Source organism: Neofelis nebulosa, chromosome 8 (genome assembly GCF_028018385.1).
Source record: "Neofelis nebulosa isolate mNeoNeb1 chromosome 8, mNeoNeb1.pri, whole genome shotgun sequence".
Taxonomy (NCBI): domain Eukaryota; kingdom Metazoa; phylum Chordata; class Mammalia; order Carnivora; family Felidae; genus Neofelis; species Neofelis nebulosa.
The window spans coordinates 136,426,923-136,452,468 of record NC_080789.1 but is presented as its reverse complement, the minus strand read 5'-3'; the positions used below and the strand labels follow the sequence as shown (position 1 = coordinate 136,452,468).

General features: G+C 47.4%; 1 protein-coding gene across 10 annotated transcripts in view; it reads right to left on the bottom strand.

Moving 5' to 3' along the window:
• SFMBT2 (Scm like with four mbt domains 2) overlaps positions 1-25,546 on the bottom strand; it is a 231,323-nt gene that overhangs the window by 81,651 nt on the left and 124,126 nt on the right. For all 10 annotated transcript variants that reach the window (XM_058681954.1, XM_058681953.1, XM_058681956.1 and 7 more), the window contains 2 exons: positions 4,025-4,126; positions 557-704 (listed from right to left, as the gene is read on the bottom strand). In XM_058681954.1, coding sequence (XP_058537937.1) covers positions 557-704; positions 4,025-4,126 — 250 coding nt within the window. The remainder of the gene's footprint in view (positions 1-556; positions 705-4,024; positions 4,127-25,546) is intronic.

The window sequence follows — 25,546 nt, the reverse complement described above, 5'->3', positions numbered from 1 at the left end:
ACGTCACCCCACGACACGCGAGGTACTTACCAAGAATGTGGTTCGTGGGTTCCAGTTTGACATGGTTTTAGTGCGACCCGGCTCCCGACTTAATTATTTTAATGTGTTACGGCATCACACTGTTGGCTACCAGACCGTGAGCTTGGGGGAAAATTAACTTCATGGAAATAAAAACGGAGAGAAATGTTTCTTCCGCATGATGCTGCGTTTCTAACGCCACTTCTCGAACACCTTCAAGCGTTCAGCCTCGATCGCTTAGCTGTGCCCTCGATGGCTTAGCTGTGCCCTCTGTCACCACACCCCAGCACCCCCGCACACCACGGCGGATGGGGAGCCACGGCGGACAGAGTGGACTTCTCCAGAAGCCCGAAGTCACGCACCTCGCCACGGGAAGGAGCTGTGACAGAGTCCCGTGTCAAGCCACCTGTGAGACGTGCCGTTTTCCCACAATCGAAATCGTTTACAACATAAACTTCTCGAGATCATCGGAGGCACACTTCGGTGACGCCACCTTCCTCAGCCACCCAAACCCTGCACGTTTTCACGGAATACAGACCTTTGGGAGGTGTGAGATTGACTCCATTTTTAAGGCACCATTGTACTGGTAAAATCCCCAAAGAATCCGCATGGCACAGCATTGAGAGTTTACTAGGTTCTGGTCTTAGGTCGTCAATAGTCACTTGGAAGAAATGGTTGTTAAAAACCTGAAAGAGAAAACAAACACAGAGCCAAGGGTTAATTCCTCGGGATTATCACACGATGCCGGTATGAAACGCTGGCACAGCTTCCAAATGCAACAATTAGGTTTCATCGAAAGGATTCCAACACAGCCTGGCACCTCAGTGGATAGCGCCAAAATGATCCAGTTCGAGAGTCGATCACTGTGGCCGCTTTAATGGAAAGATAAGCGGGTGAGTTGTGTACATATGAAAGCACAAAACGACGTCAGTGATTTTAGAGAAGTCAAGGGACAGTCAGTGCTGGAAGAAAAACACTCATGAAGGAAGACAAACCCAAAAGCCAGGATGGGCCCTGGAAGGTCAGTGGTTTCTCCACGTCCACGGCAGGGACCCACGGCCTCACAGCAGATCATTTAAGAACCCCACTGTCTGGCTTGGCACACTCTTCCTAAGCTAGGATTCCTGGCTCCCTCATGTACAGAATATTTTTCTGGAGGCAGCCTAATTAAAATCAAAGCAGGAACGCACACTCAGTCTTGTTCTTCTTCAAGTTACTTCTGGTAAATAGCCCTAATTCTGCTGCCTGAGATCTGCCTCTGAAAGGAGACTTTATGGAGCAAAGGATCAAACTTTGCCCTCCCGGTAAGCTCTTCCTTCTGTAGCCCGATTCAAAACCACACCTTCCCTCCCACACTCTGGCCTTCCAGCCTCCTCTGGTCCCTTCCCTGCTGTGTCTTTCTCCTTAGCATTTGACATGTAACTTTCTATTGATTTACTTCCTTATTCTCTACCATCACCCATTAAAATATAAGCTCTGTAAAAGCAGGGACTTTTGTCCACCTTCCCACTGTCCAGAATAGTGCCTACATTAAATGCCAGTGGGATCTAATCTCACATGCACGTGCACACACCACACACACACACACACACACACACACGTATATATTAAAAACCTGGAATTCTGATGGCAGAATTTGTTAGCACCACTAGACCCTGTGAGCATGGGCACTGAGGAATCTCCAAAACCTATTAAAACACATATTCGTGTGCACATACTTCAGAAGAAAAGCTGAATCAGTTTCCTCAACTCCATCAGGGTTCATGTCCCACGTGGTATAGAAACACTGAGCAATCTGGTCCAAAACCTGTAGGTCTCAGAAATAAAACCTAGAGCAGTTAACCTGCTGGCCCAAGGCTGTGCAGCTCAGAGCCAGCCTTGAAAGAAATAGAACCAAGATTCTTTATCTAAACAATACAATATAATTCACAGACACAGATGACAGTCATTGTCATCAGTGGATCCCCAAACACACAATCTGTAATCTCACCGTCCTGCTAAAGGTTGGGCATTTAAAACACAGTTACTTGCTTTATCTGTTGGCTTTAATGTTATTTATTTATGTCTTTAATAGTTGTGCCATGAAGGAAAGCCCCGAGGAAAATGAAAATGAAGTTTTCATTATCATGAGTAGTAACAGCACAGCGTTATGTTCTCAAACATAATATTCTAAAGCCTTCTCCGACGTCAAGACAATTATGTCTAATTATAAATACCTACCACCTTAGAACATCCTGAAATCTCACTACATGCGGGGGGACCTTGAACCTGCCCATCTAAGTCCTAAGAGGCCAAAGCATACAGTCCAATCCACGTGTGTTCTACACCACAGGGCCAAAAAGGGTTCGTGCGGAACAGAAAGACTGAGCGTTTTATCCTTCGTAGAAAGGGTAAGAAGAAACAAAATGAAAAAGAAACTGTAGCTTAAAAAAAAAATCAGAGAAAATATCCTCCCTACCCCCACCCCCAATAAGACTTATTTATTGTGAAACCAAGCTACTGTCACTGGAAATCTATCCCACAAGACACCAGTATCTGGGCTGAGACTATCCGTAATTAGTATGTCACATTCTAACGGTACAGATTACGATTATTTGCAGGCATAAAAATGTGAGTCCTCTGTGGAGACACTGAGCACATCGGCATCTCTCTTTCGTTTACTGTATAAATACCAGGGGAAGGGGACACTGTTGCCTCTTAGAATGAGGACAGGGTAACATTTATGCAGATAAATGGGCAGCTGGCATTACCACATCAGCTGCTGCTGGGACAAAGGGAAATTCTGGCCAGCATGCAGCAAGGTAACACTTATCAGTTTTGGGAAAATGTGCAATTACCAGAATGCACGAGGAAAACCCCCAAAGGTCAACTTAAATAAAAAAGGTTTTTAACGGATGGTGTTATAACGGGGAACATAAATCGCAACCCTAGAAACCACCATGGAAAGCATCACTCCGTATTTTTTTTTCTCACGGGCCAGTTGTTCTCCAAATAAATCAGCAGTGATGTAAAAGTAATTTACGTTCTAAAGAAAACCTATGTAGAAGAAAAGAAACACAGCGATCACAACCGTCTTCCATATTGTGACGTACATCTTACCAAATCGTGAATTAAAAAAAGACCACGCCGAATGACTCTGCAACGCCCACCCCTGTATTAACAAATCCAGGCTTCCTTACTGAAAGAAATGAAAATGGAATTGAGTTTTGAACCGTTAATTAAGTTCCCTCACAAAAGGCCATTAACTAAAACATACACTGGGCAAGCATGTGACTTTGGTCTCTCCCGCCATCTGTAAGAGGACACTCAAGGTAGAAACACATGCTTCAGGTGTGACTTCCACAGGTGACTTCCTCGACGGGGAAGGGACATTACAATCTGAAAAGCCCATCGGGCCGTAATGACAGTGACTTTACATTAAAAGGCAATTTCGTCTTAAATTCGCAAATCGGAGAAGCAGGCTCCTCCCTTCGTGGATGAAAGCCAGTGACAAAACGCAAGCGGACAGGGTGGGGGGACACACTGGAGATGGGAATCGGCTTTCCGCCTTTTTCTCGGGTGTTCGAACTATAAACACATCACTCTAACACCTGCCAGCGGGAGAGGACCAGGCTGCCATTGCAACACTGACGATGCGTGACTCACGAGCATGTTGTGTCAAAGATAACGGGAACCAACAGGGACACTGAGGTGGACACGGCCAACAGCGCAAGGTGGATCAGAGTCGCGGCAGAGGTCGCTGCTGCAGACCCAGCGGGCGTCTGGACCTTCTTCCCAGCCACTCGGGGACACCAGCGTCTACAGTCTGCCCTCCCCGAATCTCTGCTGCAACAGGAGACAGGTGACCGGCCTTGTTCTCTACGACCAGTGACAGCGGGGCTGGCGAGAAGGTGCCTTCCGCCGGGCGCAGGGGTGCCACAGCACGCCCCTGCAACCGCGTATTTCATCCGGTCGGCTGTGAGCAGCAACATGGGGGCTGAGGTGGAAAGCAAAGCGGGAGGCTCACCTTGGTCACTGATGCGGGACAGATATGGAAGGGCTCGCTCAAATTCACTGTTTCTAGCTTCATCCCGACCGTGAAGAAATGGCTTCTCAGATCTGCATGATCCTGTAGGGGAAGCGACAGAAAGGTTGAAAAAGCGGCCGTGTTGTGCATGAACTCGGGCACTGTCTGGACGCCCTCCTTAGACATTTTATTGGGTAACTAAAATCGGATTGAAACAATTAACCCTCCCCCATTGCAAATTTCTCATTATTGCAGGATTTAATTATTTTCTGTGGGCTAAATTGCTTTTCCGAGGGAAGGAAACAAGCCTTTGTGGCCATGCTTGAATTTACACTAAGCCCAAAAAAAAAAAAAAGAAAAAAAGAAAAACAAGAAGAAAAAGAAAAAAAATCACACGGCACTGCTTTGATCTTCCCAGGCGCTAGAACGGAAGCTCGGCCGAGTAATGGGGGCCATCAGTCATCTGAAACACACAGCAGGCACATCTTCAGCAAACGTGGCCTCGTGCTTCTGGAGGTAACTGCCCAGGGCTTCGAGGAGACCCTGTGGGTGACACGGCCTGTCCCCGCGTCCTGTGCCTGAGAGCTCACAGCTTATCAGTTCCTGGTGGTCAGCCGCCCATCTGGGGAATGTGTGCCTGTAGAGGTCCAAACAGCTCTGCCCGCGATCGGAACCCGACTCCGGCTCCATCAGGATGAGCCACAGCCCCTGTTTAATAGGTGTCTGGCAGTTTTAAAACCCGCTCACGGCAGCCTTCTGTGTGCGAGACGGAGCTCCCCTGCCTTCTCGAGCAAAGAAATGTCAGTGCCCGCTTTCCCTCCACGGCAACAGAGGATGCTGGCTGGACTCGGGATGCCAGGATTTATCTGGCCGAGACGGAGGTCACCTCCTAACTCACAGTCCGTGCAAATGGTAGCAGATAAAGAAACGTATCCGCAGCCCGTCCCTGGGGGAAATAATAGCTACAAATAAATCCTACCATTTCTACATTCATCACCTGGGTGAGAGGCACCAAACCTATCTAGGGATCTACTACTTGCTTCTATCTGCAGACCTCCAGGGGGTTTTTAATTAATTCAGAGGTGTCATTCCTCGTGCAGCCCTGAGGATCGGGCAGAGCCCCGCAGGGCTGGGGCTGCTCCCCCTGCAAAAGCTGGTCAGTGCCGTCGGTGGAGCGCACGAGACCAGAGAACCGCTTACAAACCCCCCGCCAAGCCACTGCTCTACCAACGAAGGTGCAGGCTTTGAACACCCAGAGACCACAAGGACCCCGTCTCCTGTCGTCACCGCAGTCTGCAAAGGTATCCGTACCCGGTGGGTGCTCAAGAAATGCTAGGTCTGGAGGAAGCAAGCAGTGTCACATCCGGCGGCGGCAGGGGTGAGGGGTTGATCCACAGGCAGGGATGTGTCCAAAGTGCAACGGCGTATGACAAAAACTCAATGGAAGAACTAGCCCGTTCCCAGCCTTTATCAATTCTTCCAGAACTCAACGATCAACACTGTACAGAGATTAGATGCATATAAGGAAAAACACAAGGAAACACCCCTCACATGCAGGAGATGATTTTTATGTTGAAAATATGGCGTTTATTTTTAATGGTGGCTGGGAAACTGGCTCAGGGGGGAAAAAAACCTCAAAAGACAACGTATAGAGAGTTAATGCATATTAACACATAATAATGCAGATCGACCACAGTGCCAGGGCAAAGCCAGAAAGCACGGGGGATGACAGAAAAGCAGTAACCCTGAACCACAAAGGACGCGCTGACACCTGAATATTAGAAGATTAAAAGTTAACGTTCCTGTCGGACATCCATATCACCCCCACACCCAGCATCTCACTACCAGTGGGAACGCACGCACATTAGTGAACTGTGCAGATAAACACTTTTCCCCTTTTAAGTTCAAAAACCCTTTCCCCTTTTGAAAAAAAAGAATTATTCAAAACCGTAATATAACACAACTTTACCTGAATATAGTCAACAAGTTGAAGCAGTCATTCTTACACGGCTTGACGATACGGAACTTTCCTCAGGAACTAATGACACATTGGTACCTTGAACAATGCGGGGGGACAGGGGAGACAACGTCCTGAACACTTGAGAACGGGCGCGTAACTTCTGACTCCCCACCAAAACTTAACTAAGAGCCTCACGTCGACCAGGAGAACCCTTACCAATCCCATAAACAGTCGATGGGCACATATTTTGTACGTTGTGTGCATGACGTACGGTATTCTCACAACAGAGTAAGCTAGAGAAAAGAAAATGTTAGGAAGAAAATCTTCAGAGAAAATACATTTACGGCACTCTCCTGTATCTATCGAAAAAAAAAATCTGCAGGTAGATGGAGTTCAGGTCAATGCTGTTCAAGGGTCGACTGTTTAATAAATGGCCCAGACGAATATAGTATTTTCACAGACATTCTGCTTCTCTCTGCTATCAGATGTCCCTCCCTGTTGCACCGTTCCCTCTCATTACTAGAGATGCGACTCACCAATAATAGAACATTTATAACTTCTGGCAGCCTCCACCACCAGATCTGCTCTCTTTGCAATTTCCCTCTATCACCTGTTTTCGCTTCCCCTCTGTTTCCGCTGAGAGGTTCCTGACGACATTCTGGGCGTCTGGTCTACCTGCCATCTTCAGCCTTTCTTGACTTCAGCTGTGTGCCCACATACACTTCTGTCCCTGCCTCTGCTCTGAGTGGAGGCAGCTTTCTCAGGCAGGGTTGACACGGGACTGCCAGAACCCTTCGACATCCCAGGCTCTCCGTTTGACCTTGACCACGGACTTGAAGTCTTTAGCCAAGTTTACACTCACCCTATATCTACCGGAAGGTCTCTCCATCACAACTCCTGATGCTGAAAAGTCTATGGGACCAGTCACCCTACACTGCTAGATGTCCCTTAACAGGTGCCTTATGTTACACACAGTTGTCGGGTGGGACCAGGCAATGGCCGCTTTTCCTTAGAAATAAAGCATCAAGGCTTAGGGCAAGAATTTGCTCCTCAGATAACCTTCTCCTTTGGCACCTGCGGCTGGTGTTATAAATGTTCGTCGTTCATGATTTCTGCGTCTACCTCATCCAACCGTATCTGCAGGTAAAGAGGGGATCATTTTGTGCAGATATCACACACTCTGTTCCCTCTTTCCTGGAGTCGCCAAGCGCCGGTCAACCACCGAGTGGTGTCATCCGTAAAAAATACCATTCAGGTCACAATCACACATGGCCAAACGGGGGACAAAAATAAAATGTTAATGACATTAGTATTTTTTAAAATAATTAAAATGGTGTTCTGTCTCAATGATAGGAAAATATTTCTTTAAATGTTTATTTGTTTTTGGAAAAGAGAGAGTGAGCAGGGGAGGGGCAGAAAAAAAGAGGGGGACAGAGGATCCAAAACCCACTGTGAGGCTGGAACTCACAAACTCTAAGTGAGACCATGACCTGAGCTGAAGTCGGATGCTCAACTGACTGAGCCACACAGGCACCCTGCCATTAAAATATTTTTAAACGGGGCGCCTGGGTGGCGCAGTCGGTTAAGCGTCCGACTTCAGCCAGGTCACGATCTCGCGGTCCGTGAGTTCGAGCCCCGCGTCAGGCTCTGGGCTGATGGCTCGGAGCCTGGAGCCTGTTTCCGATTCTGTGTCTCCCTCTCTCTCTGCCCCTCCCCCGTTCATGCTCTGTCTCTCTCTGTCCCAAAAATAAATAAAAAAAAAAAAAAAAAAAAAACGTTGAAAAAAAAAATATTTTTAAACAATTTAAAAATGATGCTTAGTGAGCAAAGGTTTACAAAGAAGTCTTTCATGGTCATCTAGGGCTTGGATTTCCTACATCGTAAACTATTTTGACTAGCTTTCAATTACATGCAAGCACACAAAATTCTTACTTGTGAAATGCATCTGTTTTTGTCCCAAACTATGTGAAAATCCTTCAACCCTCTCATTTAATATACTGAAAAAGGAACCCAGATATTGTGATGGGTACCTGTATTCGAACACAGATGTTTATATTCTGGTCTCGAATATCCACATCTATCCAGAATAGCCTCTTAAACTTGAAGTCTAAATTTCAGAAACAAGCCCAGAAATTATACAACACATTTCTGTAGCCACCGCCCTACCCTTCACTTTCTTAAAGTCACTTTTAATCAGTAGTTAATCAGTATTAAAAAACAAAAAAACAAAAAAAAAACAAAAAAAGAGGGATGCCTGGGTGGCTCAGTTGGTTAAGCCTCCAACTTCGGCTCAGGTCATGACCTCACAGTTTGTGAATTCGAGGCCCACATCAGGCTCTGTGCTGACAGCTCAGGGCCCAGAGCCTGCTTTGGATTCTGTGTCTTCCTCTCTTTCTGCCCCTCCCCTGCGCGCTCTCTCTCTCTCTCTCTCTCTCTCAAAACTGAATAAATGTTCAAAAAAAATTTTTTAAAGGAAAGACAAATCTTCCAATGTATAAAATCCCACCCATTTCAAAGGTAAGTCAACACAACAAAGTCTTTTACATCCAGAAGCAAAGACACATAAGGATTATGAGTTTGATTAGGACCATATACACACTGCTCTAATGTTTATGTTCTTCATGAACCATGATGTCATAAACTTTATACTACAAGAGGCAGAACAGTGTCTTCTCAAAGACTGAAACCTCCCACGGGCCCCTGGAGACCTTGAAACGAACATGACACGAGGCCATGTGTTACGTGCAATACTTCCCCGTCAATGCATAACTCTCTCATTTATGTTCTGCGGTTCACCCAGTTAGGACCCCAACAAGCATTTATTGAATTAAGCTGAGGAAATGTCCAAAACTAGATGACTTTTTGATATTCATTCCAAGTTCAGAGTGTAGCATTTGCTCAATAAGCGTGCATAAGACATTGCCAAAGTACCACACATGCAGAGATGCAAAGAACACACACACACACACACACACACACACACACACACACGCACACACATTATGAGAGGGAGAAGGAAAAAGACAAAGAACAGCTATGGAATATCCAGGCTTAGAAGAAATTCCAGAATAAACATTTTTTCCTGCAGCATATAAAAATCACTACTGCTATGATGATGATGGCAATCTGAGGGTTTCCAGGAGTGAATCTTAATTTGGAGTATGAATATGACTCGGGAGAGTAAAGAAAAAATTATGGGAAAGTGGCTTGGTAAATTTAGCTCAGGAGCCTGGACCTTAAAATACCAGATTTAGGCATGTCAGTTTGATCCAAAAAGGCAAAAGAGTCATTGATACTCCTAAAAAATACTGAGTTATTTTTAAGATAATTAAAGAATTCAACGGCAGTAAATTTCCAAAATAAGACAACACACAGACCTTCCGAGCTCTGTGTGTGTGTGCATATATAGGTACATTCATATTGGTATATGAGGAAAGGTACTGATACTCTCATTGAAAACCAAATTTAATCGCCCCCAGACCATTTACTTGAGGCTGCTAATGCAGTCAGAGTACATGCATTCATTTTCGCAAACACAAGCTAATCATTCTCGGTGTTAAAAAGAGGGAGAGCTCCTGGCCCCTGAAGATGATTCACAAAACCGATTATCTACCGAGAGATAATGGAAAATTCACTATGGTTTGAGAGATGCATTCTGGCCTCTGCAAAGCTCTAGAGAATCATTCACACCTCACAATTATTGGATCAAGAATGATGTTATTCCTGAAATCAGGAGGGATTACTAAATGCTCAGTACATTCACAAATATGCCTGTCACAGTCAAGAAATACTGTTTATTTAAATGTACTGGAGTCCACTGAAATTGCTTACAGAAAAACTTTCATTCGAAGAAATGCTGGTAATGTCATTCCCATTTACACTCATCGCTACACATTTTATTCTCGCCCTAAAGTAGTTTTCTATTGATCAGAGATAAAATGCCATTCATTTCATTGGAGGACTGTCTTACCAGCCTACCTTAACAATCGCTCTTCAGGGAACCTTATTTTCAGCCGCACGACAATGTAACAGAGATTATATCTACATCAACTTCTGTTCCCCATCAGTTTCCTTGTCTCTAGAACCCAAGAGCTTCATGCTTTCCTACTAAAGATGCAAGGACTCTACACCGAAAATCATGGTTTGGCACATAATATCAATCACGGAAACAGGAACGAGGCAATATATTGTAAATGCCCCTAAGCACCTCCTTGTATTATCATTTCCCCCCTCACAAGAGATGATGGGGTAGTAGCCATCTTACAGGGAGGAAATTAAGACACAGAGAGGTTAGTTACATCGGCAAGGGCACGGAGCTAACAAGAGAAGCCAGATTCAAATTCAAATGGTCTGACTACATCCACGATTAACTTCAGGTGATACAACGGATGGGGAAGCAAAGGCCAAACAGGATCTTTTATTTTCTTTATTGTTAATTAAGTAAACAAATAAAAAAAAATCCGTTAGAGCCTAGAGGCTCCTAAAATTTTATCTCAAAGACAGATATTGCCAGGTTTTATTTCTGTTCTTCATTTTTTTTTAATCTTTATTTTTGAGAGAGGCGGAGCACAAGCAGGGGAGGGGCAGAGAGAGAGGGAGACACAGAATCCCAAGCAGGCTCCAGGCTCTGAGCTGTCGGCACAGAGCCCGATGTGGGGCTCGAAGAACCTTGAGATCATGACCTGAGCTGAAGTCGGACGCTTAACCACCCAGGCGCCCCTTTTTTTGGTTTTAAAGTTTAGTTATGTATTTTGAGAAAGGGACAGAGAGAGAGGGAGAAAGAAAATCCCAAACAGGCTTTGCTCTGTCAGCGCAGAGTCCGATGTGGGGCTTGATCCCACAAACTGTGAGATCATGACCTAAGCCAAAATCAACAGTCTGACGCTTAAACCGCTTAACCCGCTGAGCCATCCAGGAGCCCCAGACATCTTGCCAGGTTACAAAGTAACAGCTCTTAATATCGATCATTTCCTTAACCTCCAATTTTCACTGTTAATTCATCACACTCTTTCAGCGGCTTATGAAAAACGTGTGTCAGAGGCTTCGGACACTAAAAATTACCCTCGAAATGTTTATATACACTCAGCCTTCATCCAAAATTGGCAAATGATTTTTACTAACTGCTTTCGTGTGTGCTTTAAGCAATGAGGATTGAAGAAGCGTGTGCTGCAAAATGCCTGTGGTGCTTTCCAAGGAAGCCATCCTTCATCGATGCCTATTTTATCACAACATTATCGTTAACCCAGACAGGTTGGTCTGATAAACGCGGTTAACCCGGCAATCGTTCCTGGCTGATGAATCTCAATCGGTCAGTAGTATTTTAAATACTACGCGTTACGGGTGGGTGAATCTATACAGAATGAAGAGACAGCGGATGAGGTGGTTCCTGACAAAGTGGAACGCTGGGGGTGGGGGTGGGGGTGGGGGGCGCCTGGGTGGCTCGGTCGGTTAAGCGTCCAACTTCGGCTCAGGTCACCATCTCGCGATCCATGAGTTCGAGCCCCGCATCGGGCTCTGGGCTGACGGCTCGGAGCCTGGAGCCTGTTTCGGATTCTGTGTCTCCCTCTCTCTCTGCCCCTCCCCCGTTCATGCTCTGTCTCTCTCTGTCTCAAAAATAAATAAACGTTAAAAAAAATTTTTTTTTTTTTTTTTAAAAGTGTAACGCTGGGAAAAAAAGAGTGGAAAAAACCACCAGTGCATTTGGTTGTTTGGCTTTATGGTTCGGGCTTATGTCTCATGTTTTTCACCCGACACACTGAGGTCAGAGCATCCCGACCTCGAGCCAGCTCAGAGCCTTCCCCGAGGGGCGGCAGGTCCACGCCGGCCAGCCACCTCTTCCGACGTCAGCCTCTGACACAGTCCCTGCCTGGGAATGATCGCTATGCCTGGAGAAAGGCACGACCTTCTCCCGAAGAATCAAACACAGCTAGTAAAGAAACACCACCGCACGGAGCGGTCTTAGTATTAGCCATCCGTGAGTAAGCACCAGCCCAAACTTCTCTGGCACAGCGATAAAGCTTCAGGGCGAACCCCGGCGCTCTTTATAAAACAGACAAACGATTCTAAGTATTGATCTATGCAAGGAGACGGAGCATACGGGAAGCAGGAGACAGAGGAAAGAGAAGACTCGAAAGACAGAAACTGCCACCCTTTCAGGTCCCACTCGTGGGCCACATTCCTGCTTGAACCTGACTCCTCTCTCTGCAGTTATGTTAGGGGCCTGAAGAGCTGCAGGTTATGTGGGGACCACAGACTCCCTAAAATAGCCGATGCTTCCCCCCCCACCCCTGCTTCGTTAGATAAATACACCACCCGCGAGACAACAATATGAAGAATGCGGCAGCGGGGAGAGCGAGTTCAAACTAATTAACACAATGCAATTAAAATGCACTTGGTGAGGATCTCCACGCAAGAAAAGCGGTGAACTGCTCCTGGTGCGGAAACCAAACTCCTAACCCAAGTCCCGCGGTCAAACGCCACGGGAAATTTTCCAGTGGCGGCAACGTGGGCCTCAATCGTTAATTCTACGGTGCTTCCTTTTTCGCTTACGTTGGATAGGACATAAAATGGACAAAAAGCAGCCCTGCAGTATGGCCCTGCCACATTTTTTTAGCATCCACATCTCTTAGTGTATATCGTACCTACACAAAAAACACCGCACGGCGTCATTTTCCCGGGGCCAACATGCCAGCATTTGGGGTCCTCGGGGGACTCAAACATTGCATGTGCCCGTTTTCAAAGGCCTCGGTTAATTTACATAATTTCTAAAAATAGGCTTCAGTGAAGTCAAAAGAAGGTTTTAATTAGTATTACATTCAAATTGATATATAATGAACTACGCTTTAATTCCTTTCCTCGTATCAGCATGATATGCCATGCCGGAAGAAAAAAAAAAGATCCAGTCCAATTTATCATACTGTTCCCCCTTTTTGTTTTACCGGTGATCCGGTGCTCGTGTGTTCATTAGGAAATTACTCTCATTATATTAGTTTCATCTAAAAATGGACAGGAGAATGCCAACGTTTATTAAATCAACAGCATTATTACATTTTAATTCCACTGCACTGAATTAAATTTGGCCAATGAAATATTTATAACAAAAATGTAATAAAAAATCTGGGCGCGGAACACTAATAAGCATTTCCATTCTTTACTTACAGCTGTAAGCAGCAGCTTTATCTACTATCCACGCAGTAAATCAAGCTGAAAAATAGTAGTGATGAAATGCAGTATTATATACTTCAACCTGAACCACAAGATTTACACCACGTAACTAGGGCAGACCTAGCTTCTCACGAAGTCCAAAAACTGGCACACTATGTTGTTTAAAACAAACAAACAAGCAAGCAAACAAAAAAACCAGAGCATTAAGAATGCCTTTCACTGGGGCGCCTGGGTGGCTCAGTCGGTTAAGCGGCCGACTTCGGCTCAGGTCATGATCTCGTGGTTCGTGAGTTCGAGCCCCGCGTCGGGCTCTGTGCCGACAGCTCAGAGCCTGGAGCCTGCTTCGGATTCTGTGTCTCTTTCTCTCTCTCTGCCCCTCCCCTGCTCATGCTGTCTCTCTCCGTCTCTCAAAAAAATAAATAAATGTAAAAAAAAAAAAAAAAAAAAAAAAAAAAAAAAAGAATGCTTTCACTGATTAACATTTAGCACCAGAAGAGCATCTGCAAGAAATTCAACCTCACTTAACAGCAAACCGTGGCTGATTCTGGGTGAAGGTCACCAGTGACGACAGCGTCTCTTCTCACACAGAGTTCATCCTCTCCTGGTAAGCAGGGGCGTCTCTTCCCGTTTCCACAGCAACGCCCGGGATAACCTTAGTGCCCTGGACGGAGGAAGAGTGTGATGGCCACTCTGGGCGGGGCCCAAGCTTGGCACCCCACTGACGGAATGTGGCTGACAAAAACACTGTGGGAAGCCCCCACATGCAACCAAACCATTGTCATGGAAATACGACCCTGGCCCTCGATGGTCCCCACTCCGGTAGGCACCACCCTTTAGAGAGAGGAAAGACAGCCAGTCACGAGCAAAACTTTCCCTCAAGGAGGGCTGACTTTGTGTCCCGACTCTTCTAGACCCTGAGAGCAGCTCCTGGAACACGGGGAGAGGGGAGGACCCCCAAATTTAAAAAAAAAATTTTTTAACGTTTATTTATTTTTGAGACAGAGAGAGACAGAGAGTGAGTGGGGGAGGGGCAGAGAGAGAGGGAGACACAGAACCTGAAACAGGCTCCAGGCTCTGAGCCGTCAGCACAGAGCCCGACGCGGGGCTCGAACTCACGGACTGCAAGATCGTGACCTGAGTTGAAGTCGGACGCTTAACTGACTGAGCCACCCAGGCGCCCCGACCCCCAAATTTTTACGTGCTCGTTTGCCAGGCAGCCTGGCACAGGCCTCATAACAGTTAAAGTCTCAAGTACCCTCCTCAAATACCAACTGTTCTCGACTTCTGCTGGTCAACCTGTTTCCCAAAAGTATCCGTTCTCTAGGCTAGGGCTTCTCCACCTCAGCACTGTTGCCATTCGGGGACCAGATAGTTCTTTATTGGGGGTGCCGTCCTGTGCACCACAGGCTGTTGACCTTCATCTCCGACCTCTACCCTCTGGACGCCGGCAGCGCCCTCCCAGATGTGACCATCAAGATGCCTCCGGACCCTGCCAAGTGCCCCCTGGCGGGCGAATTCTCCCCGGTCGAGAACCACCAGTTCAGACACAGTCGCGAGAGAAGCCAGGTATGGGGGAGGGGACACCTGCATGTGTGGGCTCCTCCCTCTTCACCTTCCATGAGCCCCCCCAAAGCCCCTTGGTTCTCTTTGCCCCTGTCTCCAACATTAAGCCATCCCGGGAGCTCTTCAGTCTCTCGGTCTGATGAGCCATACAGACCATCCTTCTTGGTTCGGATTCACTCGATGCTGGAAATCCCAACGTGGCACCTATACCAATCTACACGGCAAATCCAGCATCATTACTTACCCTCCCAAGGCCACCACTCTTAACCTGCCTCCCTTCCTCCACGGCAACACCCGGTTTGTTACTTTTAAGGAGCACACTATCATCTCACACCCACAGACAAGCGGACCAAGTTACCCAGCGGGTGCTGTTCCCTGAGGAAAGCTTTACCCACTCGGCTGCCTTGACACGCAAAGACCAGGAAGCCCTACTTAAGATGAAATGAACCGTAAGGAAACCCATCCTGTCCCTAGTTAGGGAGCTCCTGGGGACCGGCCACTCGGCCTGGGTTAAGGGAGCAGCAACACCATCCTACGGGGCCGAGGTTCCTTCCGTCCCTCTCAACACTCTGTGTTGAGTCCCAGGACTCTCGGCCAGAGGGGATAAAGTGCAGGGGAAGAAGAGAGAGCCACCTCCTCCCCACCTCTCTTCTAGAAACCACGCGGCTGGCTTCCCCGTGGATTGTTGACCCAAACTGGCCATGTGCCTCCTCCCAAGCCAATCACTGTCAAGAAAAATGGGGCCACTCCTCCTGGTCCACACCAGCGGTGGTTCTTCCACACGGGGAGCACCGCCGCACTCTGGAGTACCAACATCTGAAAGACGTGGGGGCACTTGCTAATCGTGACAATAAAGAATCATCCTGCCCTAAGAGCCTCCGTCCAAGGTGACGAGTCACTCGACGCATTCCAGTTCACCTAGGATACTTGACAGGCAATCCTCAATGCCCTCGGGATTTATCTTCTCGTTCTCTGCTGCAATAATACTCATTGGGCTCAGCCTGTAAATACCCTTGTTTACTTCTTAAAGACTGTCCGAAAGCAAAAGGAAAAAATACCTTGGCCCCAGGATTCAGACAGGTCTGTGTTTGCGTCCTGGAGGCACCACGGGGTCCCGGCCCAGGGTAGGACGAGAGATCAACGTGTCTGAGCCTGGAGTCTGCCCGAGTGCATGGACCAAAGGTGCCCGCCAGCGAGCTGCAAAGACACTGAGTGGGCACGTGGAGAGTGGCCAGTATTGTCCCTCCCACCCTGTGGGGCTCCGTAACCAGAAGCCACCATCGACATGGCAGCCAGCTGTCACAGGAGAATGACAGCACAGTTCCTGACAAGTATCCACAGTCTCACTTGCGTTTTCTACCCTGTGCTGTCCGTACCCCACCCTGCCGGGTCTGAAAGGAGTACCGTGTATTCCAGAGATGCTCCAGAGGTGTGCGCGTCCCCACCCAAGACCAAGGGTTTGTAACGCTTGGGCTTTCCTCGTTCAGCAGCCCCCCGCCCCCCACCAATGGCCCTGCGGCCGGCTCAGAAACAACGGAGGCCCAGGGAACGGACCCATCTGTACAAAATCACAACCGGAATGACTAAATTTTCTGAACTCCTTTGCAGACTGGAGTTGACTATGCATGAATTTTCCTTTAGGAACACAGAGATGCTAGGGGCAAGAATCAGTCCTGCTGGGACCCAGAAATCGCACTAGCAACTACACGCGGGACATGCCGATCGATGTTAAGAAGCTTTAAGTCGGGCTTCTACTCTTCCAAACTTATTTGTTCCTTTTTTTTAAAAGAATTTTTTTTAATGTTTATTTTATTTCTGAGAGAGAGACAGAGTGTGAGCAGGGGAGAGGCAGAGAGAGAGGGAGACACAGCATCCGAAGCAGGCTCCAGGCTCTGAGCTGTCAGCACAGAGCCCGACGCGGGGCTTGAACCCGCACACCGCGAGATCATGACCTCGAGCCGAAGTCGGACGCTTACCCGACCGAGCCACCCAGGCACCCCATTCGTTCCTATTTTTAAATGTGAAACACAACATGACCTATTCTGGAAAAGTGAATCTGATTTGTTTATCCTACTGGTTCTAAGTGGGGCTGGAGACAACACTGGAGGCAGGTTTTCATCTCACCCTTGACTTCGTGCCATCCAGACAAGGAAACTCGGAGTCCGACGGCTGTCCCAGGAAACAAAAGGAAGCCGAAAGATCCCCACACTTTTATTTACACCCACAATACACACGAACCCCTCAGGGCAGGTGTTCAACTGATTGAAAGTTGGGGCTCCGAAGCACGGTGTGCTGGGGCCCTCCTGTTCCAGGGACTGTAAACCCCTGACTTCAAGGACGCCTCCTTCTATCCGACTCCCTTTCTTGAGACACTGCGATTCATAAGTGCCTGTTCGCAAAAGGCACGTGGAGATGAAAAGTCCAACCTAACCTACAAAGGATCTCTGTGTATATTTAGAGGGGAAAAAAAACAAGCCATACGATCTGATTGTGGCTGATTACCAAATCGTCTGCAGAACCAAAACGTAGAAACCACTTCTTACTGATTCTTGACGGGGAGCGGCACGGAACATCTGAAGAAATGAAACTAGGACATGACAGTCGCTTTGAAATGCTTCTGTTTTAGAGATGCATGCGCCACCCCCACCCCGTATCCCGCCACCGATTCCCAGAGTCCGTGCTAATATTACCCTGCCCTGCCCGAAAGTGCCGTTAACCGGCGAGAGCGCGCATCATCGGTGGCGAACAGAAGCCATTTGGGAATGACAACTCACGGAGCAGAGAACGGAAAGTTGACTCGATTCTTAAGTTCTTCTTGTTTCGAATTAAAAGCGAGCCACTATCTAGCAGACTGCAGGCAGCAGCTCTGGGGCCCTGGGGATGGAGCAATCGTTAGAGCGAACTCTCTCTGTCCCGGCCTTGCGATTTTTCCGGTTACAATATTGTTTGACCCAAGTTGCCTTCCTTACGGCATCTCTCCCAAGACTTTCTCTGACGCTCAGTGGAGCGAGATGGCCCCCATCATCCTTTCCCCGTTGTGTAAGTCGTGGGCTGCGGTTCACGAGCCTGGGGCGCAGGAGGAACGACAGAGAGCAGGCCCTCCTTCCTGTTTCTATACGTCAGACAGAACCGCACTTCTCTGCCATCTAGCACCCCAGAGAGGCTCTGTTTCCAGAATCCCTCTAAGTCTTTAAAGAAATGAGAACGGCAAAGGAGGGATACTGCGCAAGGGTTGCAGAAGCCTGTGCCTTCACGCCCAGGGGTGCGGCAAGGGAGCCCCAAGGTAGGACAGCCTGGAACAGGGCGCCCAGCTACGCCCTCGAAAGCGGAGTCAACCACACTGACAGGATCCCAGGGGGCAAGCCATCAGTCTGATAACAAAATGACCCTGCGTCTAAGACAGCCCTTCTTTAAAAGGGACATTTGGGCTTAAGTGGATGAGAACACGTTCGGTATCACGACACTCACTCTGCAGTGTGGGACAAGGGACGTCATGCCAAAGGAATTAGTGCTGGCCCTACACAGGGGGCTTAAAGCAGATTCTGGGAGAATAAAAGTAACCCACCTGAAAGGCAAACTCAGCCATGAGATTTTGGTTTGTTTTATTGTTGGTGGGTTTTTTTGTTTTTTTGTTTTTTTTTGGTTATTGCTGCATTTAGCTGCCGAACAAGAGAAAAAGAAATCAGTCACCATAGAAACCACAACATCACAATCCAACCTAACAGAACAGCTCACTTCCTTTCTTACCCTTTCGGCTGTAGCCGATGGAACGAGAAAGAGAAGCTCTTCTCTCTTTGCCACACTTCATCTTCTCTCTCCAGCCTTTAACCTGGGTCTCAGACGCTAAAATACAGAAAGAGATGCCCTCTGACGGGTTAAATCTACAAGCACACCGACAGGTACATAATTCAAAGCCGAGAAGAGCTCAAGAAGTAACAGGCTGTGGGGACTTCAGTGTATTATGAGCACGGCCTGAACCCTCTTTACAGAGAAGAAATACGTGCGTGGAATGTCTACCTGTCGTCGTTAGTGCGCTTGTGCTGAAAAACAATAATAATCCTTAGGGATCTTCTTTTACCAACTAGCTTTCCCTCAGCGGCTCCTTCCCCTTGTTTGTGAAACACCACGCTCTGGAGAGAGTGAGCCTCACTACAGACACAAGGACAGGCATAGCTTGGGACCGGACCCAACAACACCTAGCTTATTGCTTGGCCGTTACGAAAGCCCTTTATCTACAGATTTCAAGAGCACCCTTGAACCCGAATCAGTTTTGTAAACAGTTTGGGATTCTTCTAACACACACTTATGTCGAAGAAGACCAAAACATGAGTTGTATGAGGGGCACCAAGAGACTGAGTATTTCCTCCAAGTACTCAACCAAGTATTCTCTTTTGATGCACCGTGAGTCCTGAGGACGTAAAAGCACGGGTCCCATTAACCTCATTAGCCACAGATACAGATCAAGAATTGGCCAGGATGGAATGGATCGTGGCTAGAGTGTCTGGGTGTGTATATCCCATCGAAAAACACATCTCTCCTCAGCTTCCAATAAAATGGGAATAACCTGCAAACATCAGCTGTCACCAACCAAACGCCTCTCATCTACGCAGCTACTGTGCGTATTCGAGGAACGTGGGTGTGACGCTAGAGAAGGGAAGGCAACAGACTAGAAATCCAGATGCCCAGAAGGCAGAAGCCACTCACTCAGAGCCAGCCACTGCCCGACACAAGTGTCCTCTCCAGGACATTCCTCAAGCTCCTTGTATGTCCACGGATCGGTTTCGTGAGTCAATGACACATCAGCCACAGCACCTTACGATGCATTACTGGAAACATCTGGACAGCTAATGAGCACCCCACACTGAAAAGGAAACTAACCCACACAACACTGGCGAGGCAATATTAAGTTGACTCCGATCATTTTCTTTTTTTGTTGTTGTTTTGACATTTATTTATTTTTGAGAGAGAGAGACAGAGCATGAACAGGGGAGGGGCTGAGGAGGCAGAGTGGCAGGGGAGGGGAGACACAGAATCCAAAGCAGGCTCCAGGCTCTGAGCTGTCAGCACAGAGCCCGACACGGGGCTCAGACTCATGAACTGTGAGGTCATGACCCGAGCCGAAGTCGGATGCTTAAGCGACTGAGCCACCCAGGCACCACGACTCTGATCATTTTCAACGAGAAGGCACAGGGACAATGCAACTTCACCAGCAACGGAATTTCACAGAACGTGGATTTTTTTTTTTTTATGCTGAGACGTTTCCTCAATTTCAATCCATCCCTAGTGTCCTTCCCAGGGCCCTCAACTGCCTCCTCTTACCCTCAAACTGACAGGGCATCGTTTCAGCTGCTCACGGAAACACCAGCTCAGCCGCCAATCCACCCCCGCAACAGAGCCCCCGGTCCCCTCTCTATACGTGGTCACCGTGTCATTTAGAACCACTCCCAGGAGATTCGCCTCCCTGACCCAACACTTAACGACCTCTCCTGAGTTTTCATTCCTCTGAGTTGATTCTTGTACTGAACTTCTTCACCAATCCGTTCAAGGATTTTTATGGCACGCTTCCAAAGTGCCAGGCGCTGCTCCAGGCACCGGGAATGGAGCCGCTATCTTCTCTATGGAGTTTATTACGTTCTAGCGAGGGGAAACGGATCAGATGCAGAAAAAGCAAATTAACAGAGACCATGTGTGGGGATCAGTGCTACGATGGGCAAGAGGAGGAGAAGGTTGGTGCTGGAGAGTATGGCTCCTTCTTGTAAGCAAAGACCTGAATAAAGCGAAGGAAGGTGCCATGCAGGCCTCGGTGGGGGGGGGGGGGGGGGTCACTTTCCAGGGCGCCAGGGCATTACTGCAAAGGCCTGAGCAGGGGTATCTCAGGTCTGGAGGGACAGCAGGTCTCCATGGCGTGGGGAGGGACCGGCGAGGGCCTCAGGCCGCAGATGGGCTCAGAGAGCCCGCAGGGAGCTGGACCATGCAGGAGCCTGGACGGCCCTCCCTCAGCACGAGATGCCACTGGGGGGTTACAAGCAACAGAGTGACAGGATCTGGATCTTGTTTCAAAAGAATCGCTGGGTGGCTCGGTCGGCTGAGCTTCCGACTTCGGCTCAGGTCATGATCTCGAGGTGTGTGAGTTCCAGCCCCACATCAGGCTCGCCGCTGATGGCACAGAACCCGTTTTTGGATCTTCCCTCCCCCGCACGCTCTCTCCCCAAAATAAATAAATATTTTCTAAAACATCGCTCTGGCCGCCCTCTGAAGGACAGACCGCAGGGAAGCAATGATTAGCAGCTGGGAATATAGTTCTGTAACTAACACAGTGGTCCAGGAGAGAAGGAGGGCAGACCCAGTCTTGGGGCCGTGGTGGTGGACCAAGAGAAAAGTGACGGACGCTGGGACAAGACTGTGAGGACAGAGCCCGGTTCTGTCGATAGATGGGACAGAGGTGCCCAGAAGAGGATTACTATGCACAGCAGGCCAGAGACCGCAGTCCTTGGAAAGGGCCCGCTTGCGGGGTTTAGCCCTGGGCTGTCGCCTGGAAATACATCACCAACAGCACCCGACACGGATACAAAGCTCCCCCTACACAGAAGAGTGGACTGCCAAGATTATTTGTACAAACGGTACGATTTAAGTTGCCTTCTGGGAGTTGAAGATGGGGCCACACGCTAGGCATGGGATACCCACGGTGGCCAGCCCCCCATTAAGCCCCTGGACCCTGGGCCTCTAATGAGCCCCCCTGGAAGACAAAAGCACGTGCTGTCACAGTTAAGAGTGTCCGGGAGCCACTCCGGAGAGGGCCCTCGGAGGCTTGGGCGTGAGTTTCCAGAGTCCACACCATGTTCTTCTTCCCACTACCGATGTTGCTTTACACGCTTTTGCTCTCTCTAATTAACAACCCGCGAGCGTATCCACAGCTGAGTCCCGCCATCCTGGTGTTCCCCAAACCCGGGGGACCCGACACAGGCATGAGAAAGAGCAAGCCTTCGGGGCCGACGCCAAGGTTCTGGCCTCAAGTCTCAGTGGCTTGCACCTGCTTTCGCTCTCCCGACGATCTCTAAACGGCGCACTTGGAATTTCAACCACACTGAGATTTTGAGCGTTTTTTTAATGTTTTCAGGGCGATGAAAAACAATATTCAAACAAGTTCACTTGTTTAAGGGATAAAAATGGATAAAGGGTTTCAGTGACATTTCGAAGAACACTACTTCCTTACAATTACGAGGCGTGGTCGTGAGTGAAGCAAGGAGGACAGTGTGCATTCCCTGGGCCACACATCTGTATTCCTCTAAAAAAGAAATGCGTTACTTCAATTAACTGGAAAATTAGGAACTCGGCTTCCTACTTGTAGATCTCTTTGATGTATGTAGGAGTTGTCACTGAAGTGTCCACAGCTTAACATTCTCAGATAAGTGGGGTCACAAATGTAGATTACAACTTACGAGCATTGCAGAGAATGAAAAGCAGCAGTAATTAGAGAAGGCTTATGAACGTCTGACACATGAAATATCATGTTAATTATAGCTACTCTTATTTTCGCATCTCCCTTCACCCTTTTCTTAAAATTCAGCTGAATTTCCCCAAATCCATGCCTTGGGTACTTAGGAAAATTGAAAACTTAAACGGTACAGAAAGGGGCCACCCAGGCTCAGTCGTTTAGGTGTCCGACTTCAGCTCAGGTTAAGATCTCATAGTTCACAGGTTCAGGCCCCACACTGGGCTCTGTGCTGCCACGGTGGAGCCTGGAGCTTGCTTCAGATTCTGTGTTTCCCTCTCTCTCTCTGCCCTTCCCCTGCTCACGCGCTCTCTCTTTTTGTCTCTCTCAAAAATAAACACTGAATTTTTAAAAATGGTGCAGAACACGCTGGCCATTTTCTTCTATTCTCATCACTTTGATCATGGGACTTGTCATAGGTCAATCAGATGATGGGTTGAAAAGTTTGCCTAATAAGTAAAACGGAAAGCCATGAGGCACCAGTCTGACATGCAGGGCAATCACCTCCATATACTTACCATTTTTCAAGAGTTATATTGGTAGTAATATATAGACTACTTTGGTAAATCTATTAAGTCTTTCAATAGTGAGTCTAGCTTTCAGGGAAAAAAAATGTTTTTCCTTATTTATCTTTCAATGTAACGCATTTTTTATCCCCTTCCCTTCGGTACCCAAATCATTAGGTACTTAAATTTCAAATGAATGTACCTGTTTGCGGATCACCTGTGTTTTCTAAATAAGGGATATCAGAATTGCCACTAAAATATGGCACCCAAAAGCCATTCTAAGCGTTCCTTCAAATCAAGGGTAAATGACAGCAGGAAGACTAATTCTGTGCTCGTTTTTTACGACGTTGCTGTCCATACTGATATTCGTACGAGATGGGGAATTCTGTACGTTAACACTAGCGGACTGAACTTATAGACATAGGCACACAGATACCAAGGCACGTATGTGAACACATCCCCAGAATGACAATCACCGCTGCATAATGAGAGTCATTCCGTCAAAATACCCATTTTGTCTCAAGTGTAACGGCGGTAATGAAAAAAAGAACTGCTTTGAAACACTGCTCGTTTCCAGCCATTAAATGTGCATTGCTTTGACTTCTGTCTCTTAACAGTGGAACACGATGGCAATTTTCCTCCACAACAGGCATCTAAGATGACTCATGACTGAATCCAAACATATACACCTTTTACCATAATGAAAAGAATAGAAGTAAGTTTGCCTGCTGAGAAAGTGATGATCAAACAGCGGTAACAGGGGGAAAAAACACAAAGTTCTCTTTTTACACCTGCAGGAGAATACTGCTCAAGTATTCTTAAGTCCAAAAACTTAAGAGACCAAAAAACAAAACAAAACAAAAACAAAAAAACTCTCCTGTTTTTGTTAAGGCGAAGCAATGATTAAGACAGTCTGAACCTCAGGCGCCTGGGTGGCTCAGTCAGTTAAGCGTCCGACTTTGGCTCAGGTCACGGTCTCACGGTTCGTGGGTTCGAGCCCTGCATCCGGCTCCATGATGCTGGTGTGGAGCCTGCTTGGGAGTCTCTCTCTCTCTCTCTCTCTCTCTCTCTCTCTCTCCCTCTCTCTCTCTCTCTCTTTCTCTCTCTCTCCCCCATCTCTCTTCCCCTCCCCCCACTTGCTCTGTCTCTCTCTCTAAATAAACCTTAAAACTGTTTTTTAACAAAAGAACACATAATTTCAATTTAACCCATTTTTATTTATGAAACGCCCATTCCGTATGTCCTGCCTGATGGGAGGCCCTGTGAAAAATGGGAAATATTCAGTCTCTACTCTTAAAGTCACTATTCATTATGAACAAGACATTTAGTGCATACAATAACAACTCTCAAGGAGTCCATCAAAATAGTCTGAATTCTCAGCGAAAAACATGAAAGTGACAGAAGAAGGTCACTGTATTTTGAAAAACGTAGAAAAATTATGAAACCCTGGGATCAGGTCAATAGCATTTTTCAGAGAGTAGCTCCTCCAATAAAAGTTTAATGAATTAAAAAACATACTAGGATAATTAATGTTTCTACCTTTTGAGTCTTAGTATTCATAGTCCTGAATAAGAAGTCTGCATATCCAATTAACCAACAACAGTATTAACTCAAAATATTTTAATTTTTTTAAAAACTTTATTTATTTTTGAGAGAGAAAGACAGCAACCAGGGAAGGGCAAAGAGAGAGAGAGACAGAGTCAAAGAATCTGGAGCAGGCTCGAGGGTCCGAGCTGTCAGCACAGAGCCCGACGCGGGGCTCAAACCCACAAACTATGAGATCATGACCTGAGTCGAAGTCGGGTACTTAACTGACTGAGCCACCCAGGCGCCCCAGCTCAAAATATTTTATTTTTTTTTATTTTTTTTATTTACACTTATTTATTTTTGATAGAGAGACAGAGCACAAGTGGGGGAGGGACAGAGATAGAAGGAGACACAGAATCCAAAGCAGGCTCCAGGCTCCGAGCTGTCAGCACAGAGCCCAACACAGGGCTCGAACCCACAAACCGCAAGATCGTGACCTGAGGCAAAGTTGGACGCTTAACCGACTGAGCCACCCAGGCGCCCCTTTTTTCTTTTTTAATTTTTTTTATTTACTCAACTCAAAATATTTTAAATCCGTGAGTTAAATACATCTGTCTCTTCAAGAATTTGTTCATCCATTTGACAGTATTTACTGAGTCTGCCTACAGTCTGGCTGAATGGATTCGACACTGAACAAGAAAGACGTGGTCCTTGCCTTCCGGAAGCTTCAGTTAAGCAAAAAGACATGGGTGTTACACCAAGAACCACACAAATGACCAAGTCTAATTGTGAGCTGGGCAACAAGGCAGAAGAGAGGGCACGGAATGTAGGGCAAGGACAGAAGCCAAGGGCCCAGGCAGGACTTCTTTAAGAGGATTCATATTTGCAGCTGAACCCTTCTGCAGCATCTAACAGACAAAGGGTATGTGAAGAACAGAGAAGAGGCCGGTGGCGGGCACACAGGGGAGGCCCCGCACATGAGCCATGGAGGGAAGCATGACAGAGTCACCAGCAGGCTCAGCACCATCTTGGAGGGCTGTCAGGGAGCTTTACCTACAGCCCAAGCCACAAGATGGTTTGTGTGGGAGTGTCAGATTCTGATGGCGGACTAAAACTCCCATTAATTTCCCTAAACCAAAATTCCGGTGAAGAATTCTTAAGACCCAAATCCACTCAGTAGCAGCAAGGTTTTGGAAGGTAACAACACAGATGAGTAAAAAGTGACTGATTTAACACAATCAACAGAACCAATCTCAAGCCTTCAGCAGCAAAGCTGAGAACCAATGCAGGGCAGACAGCAGAATCTTCGA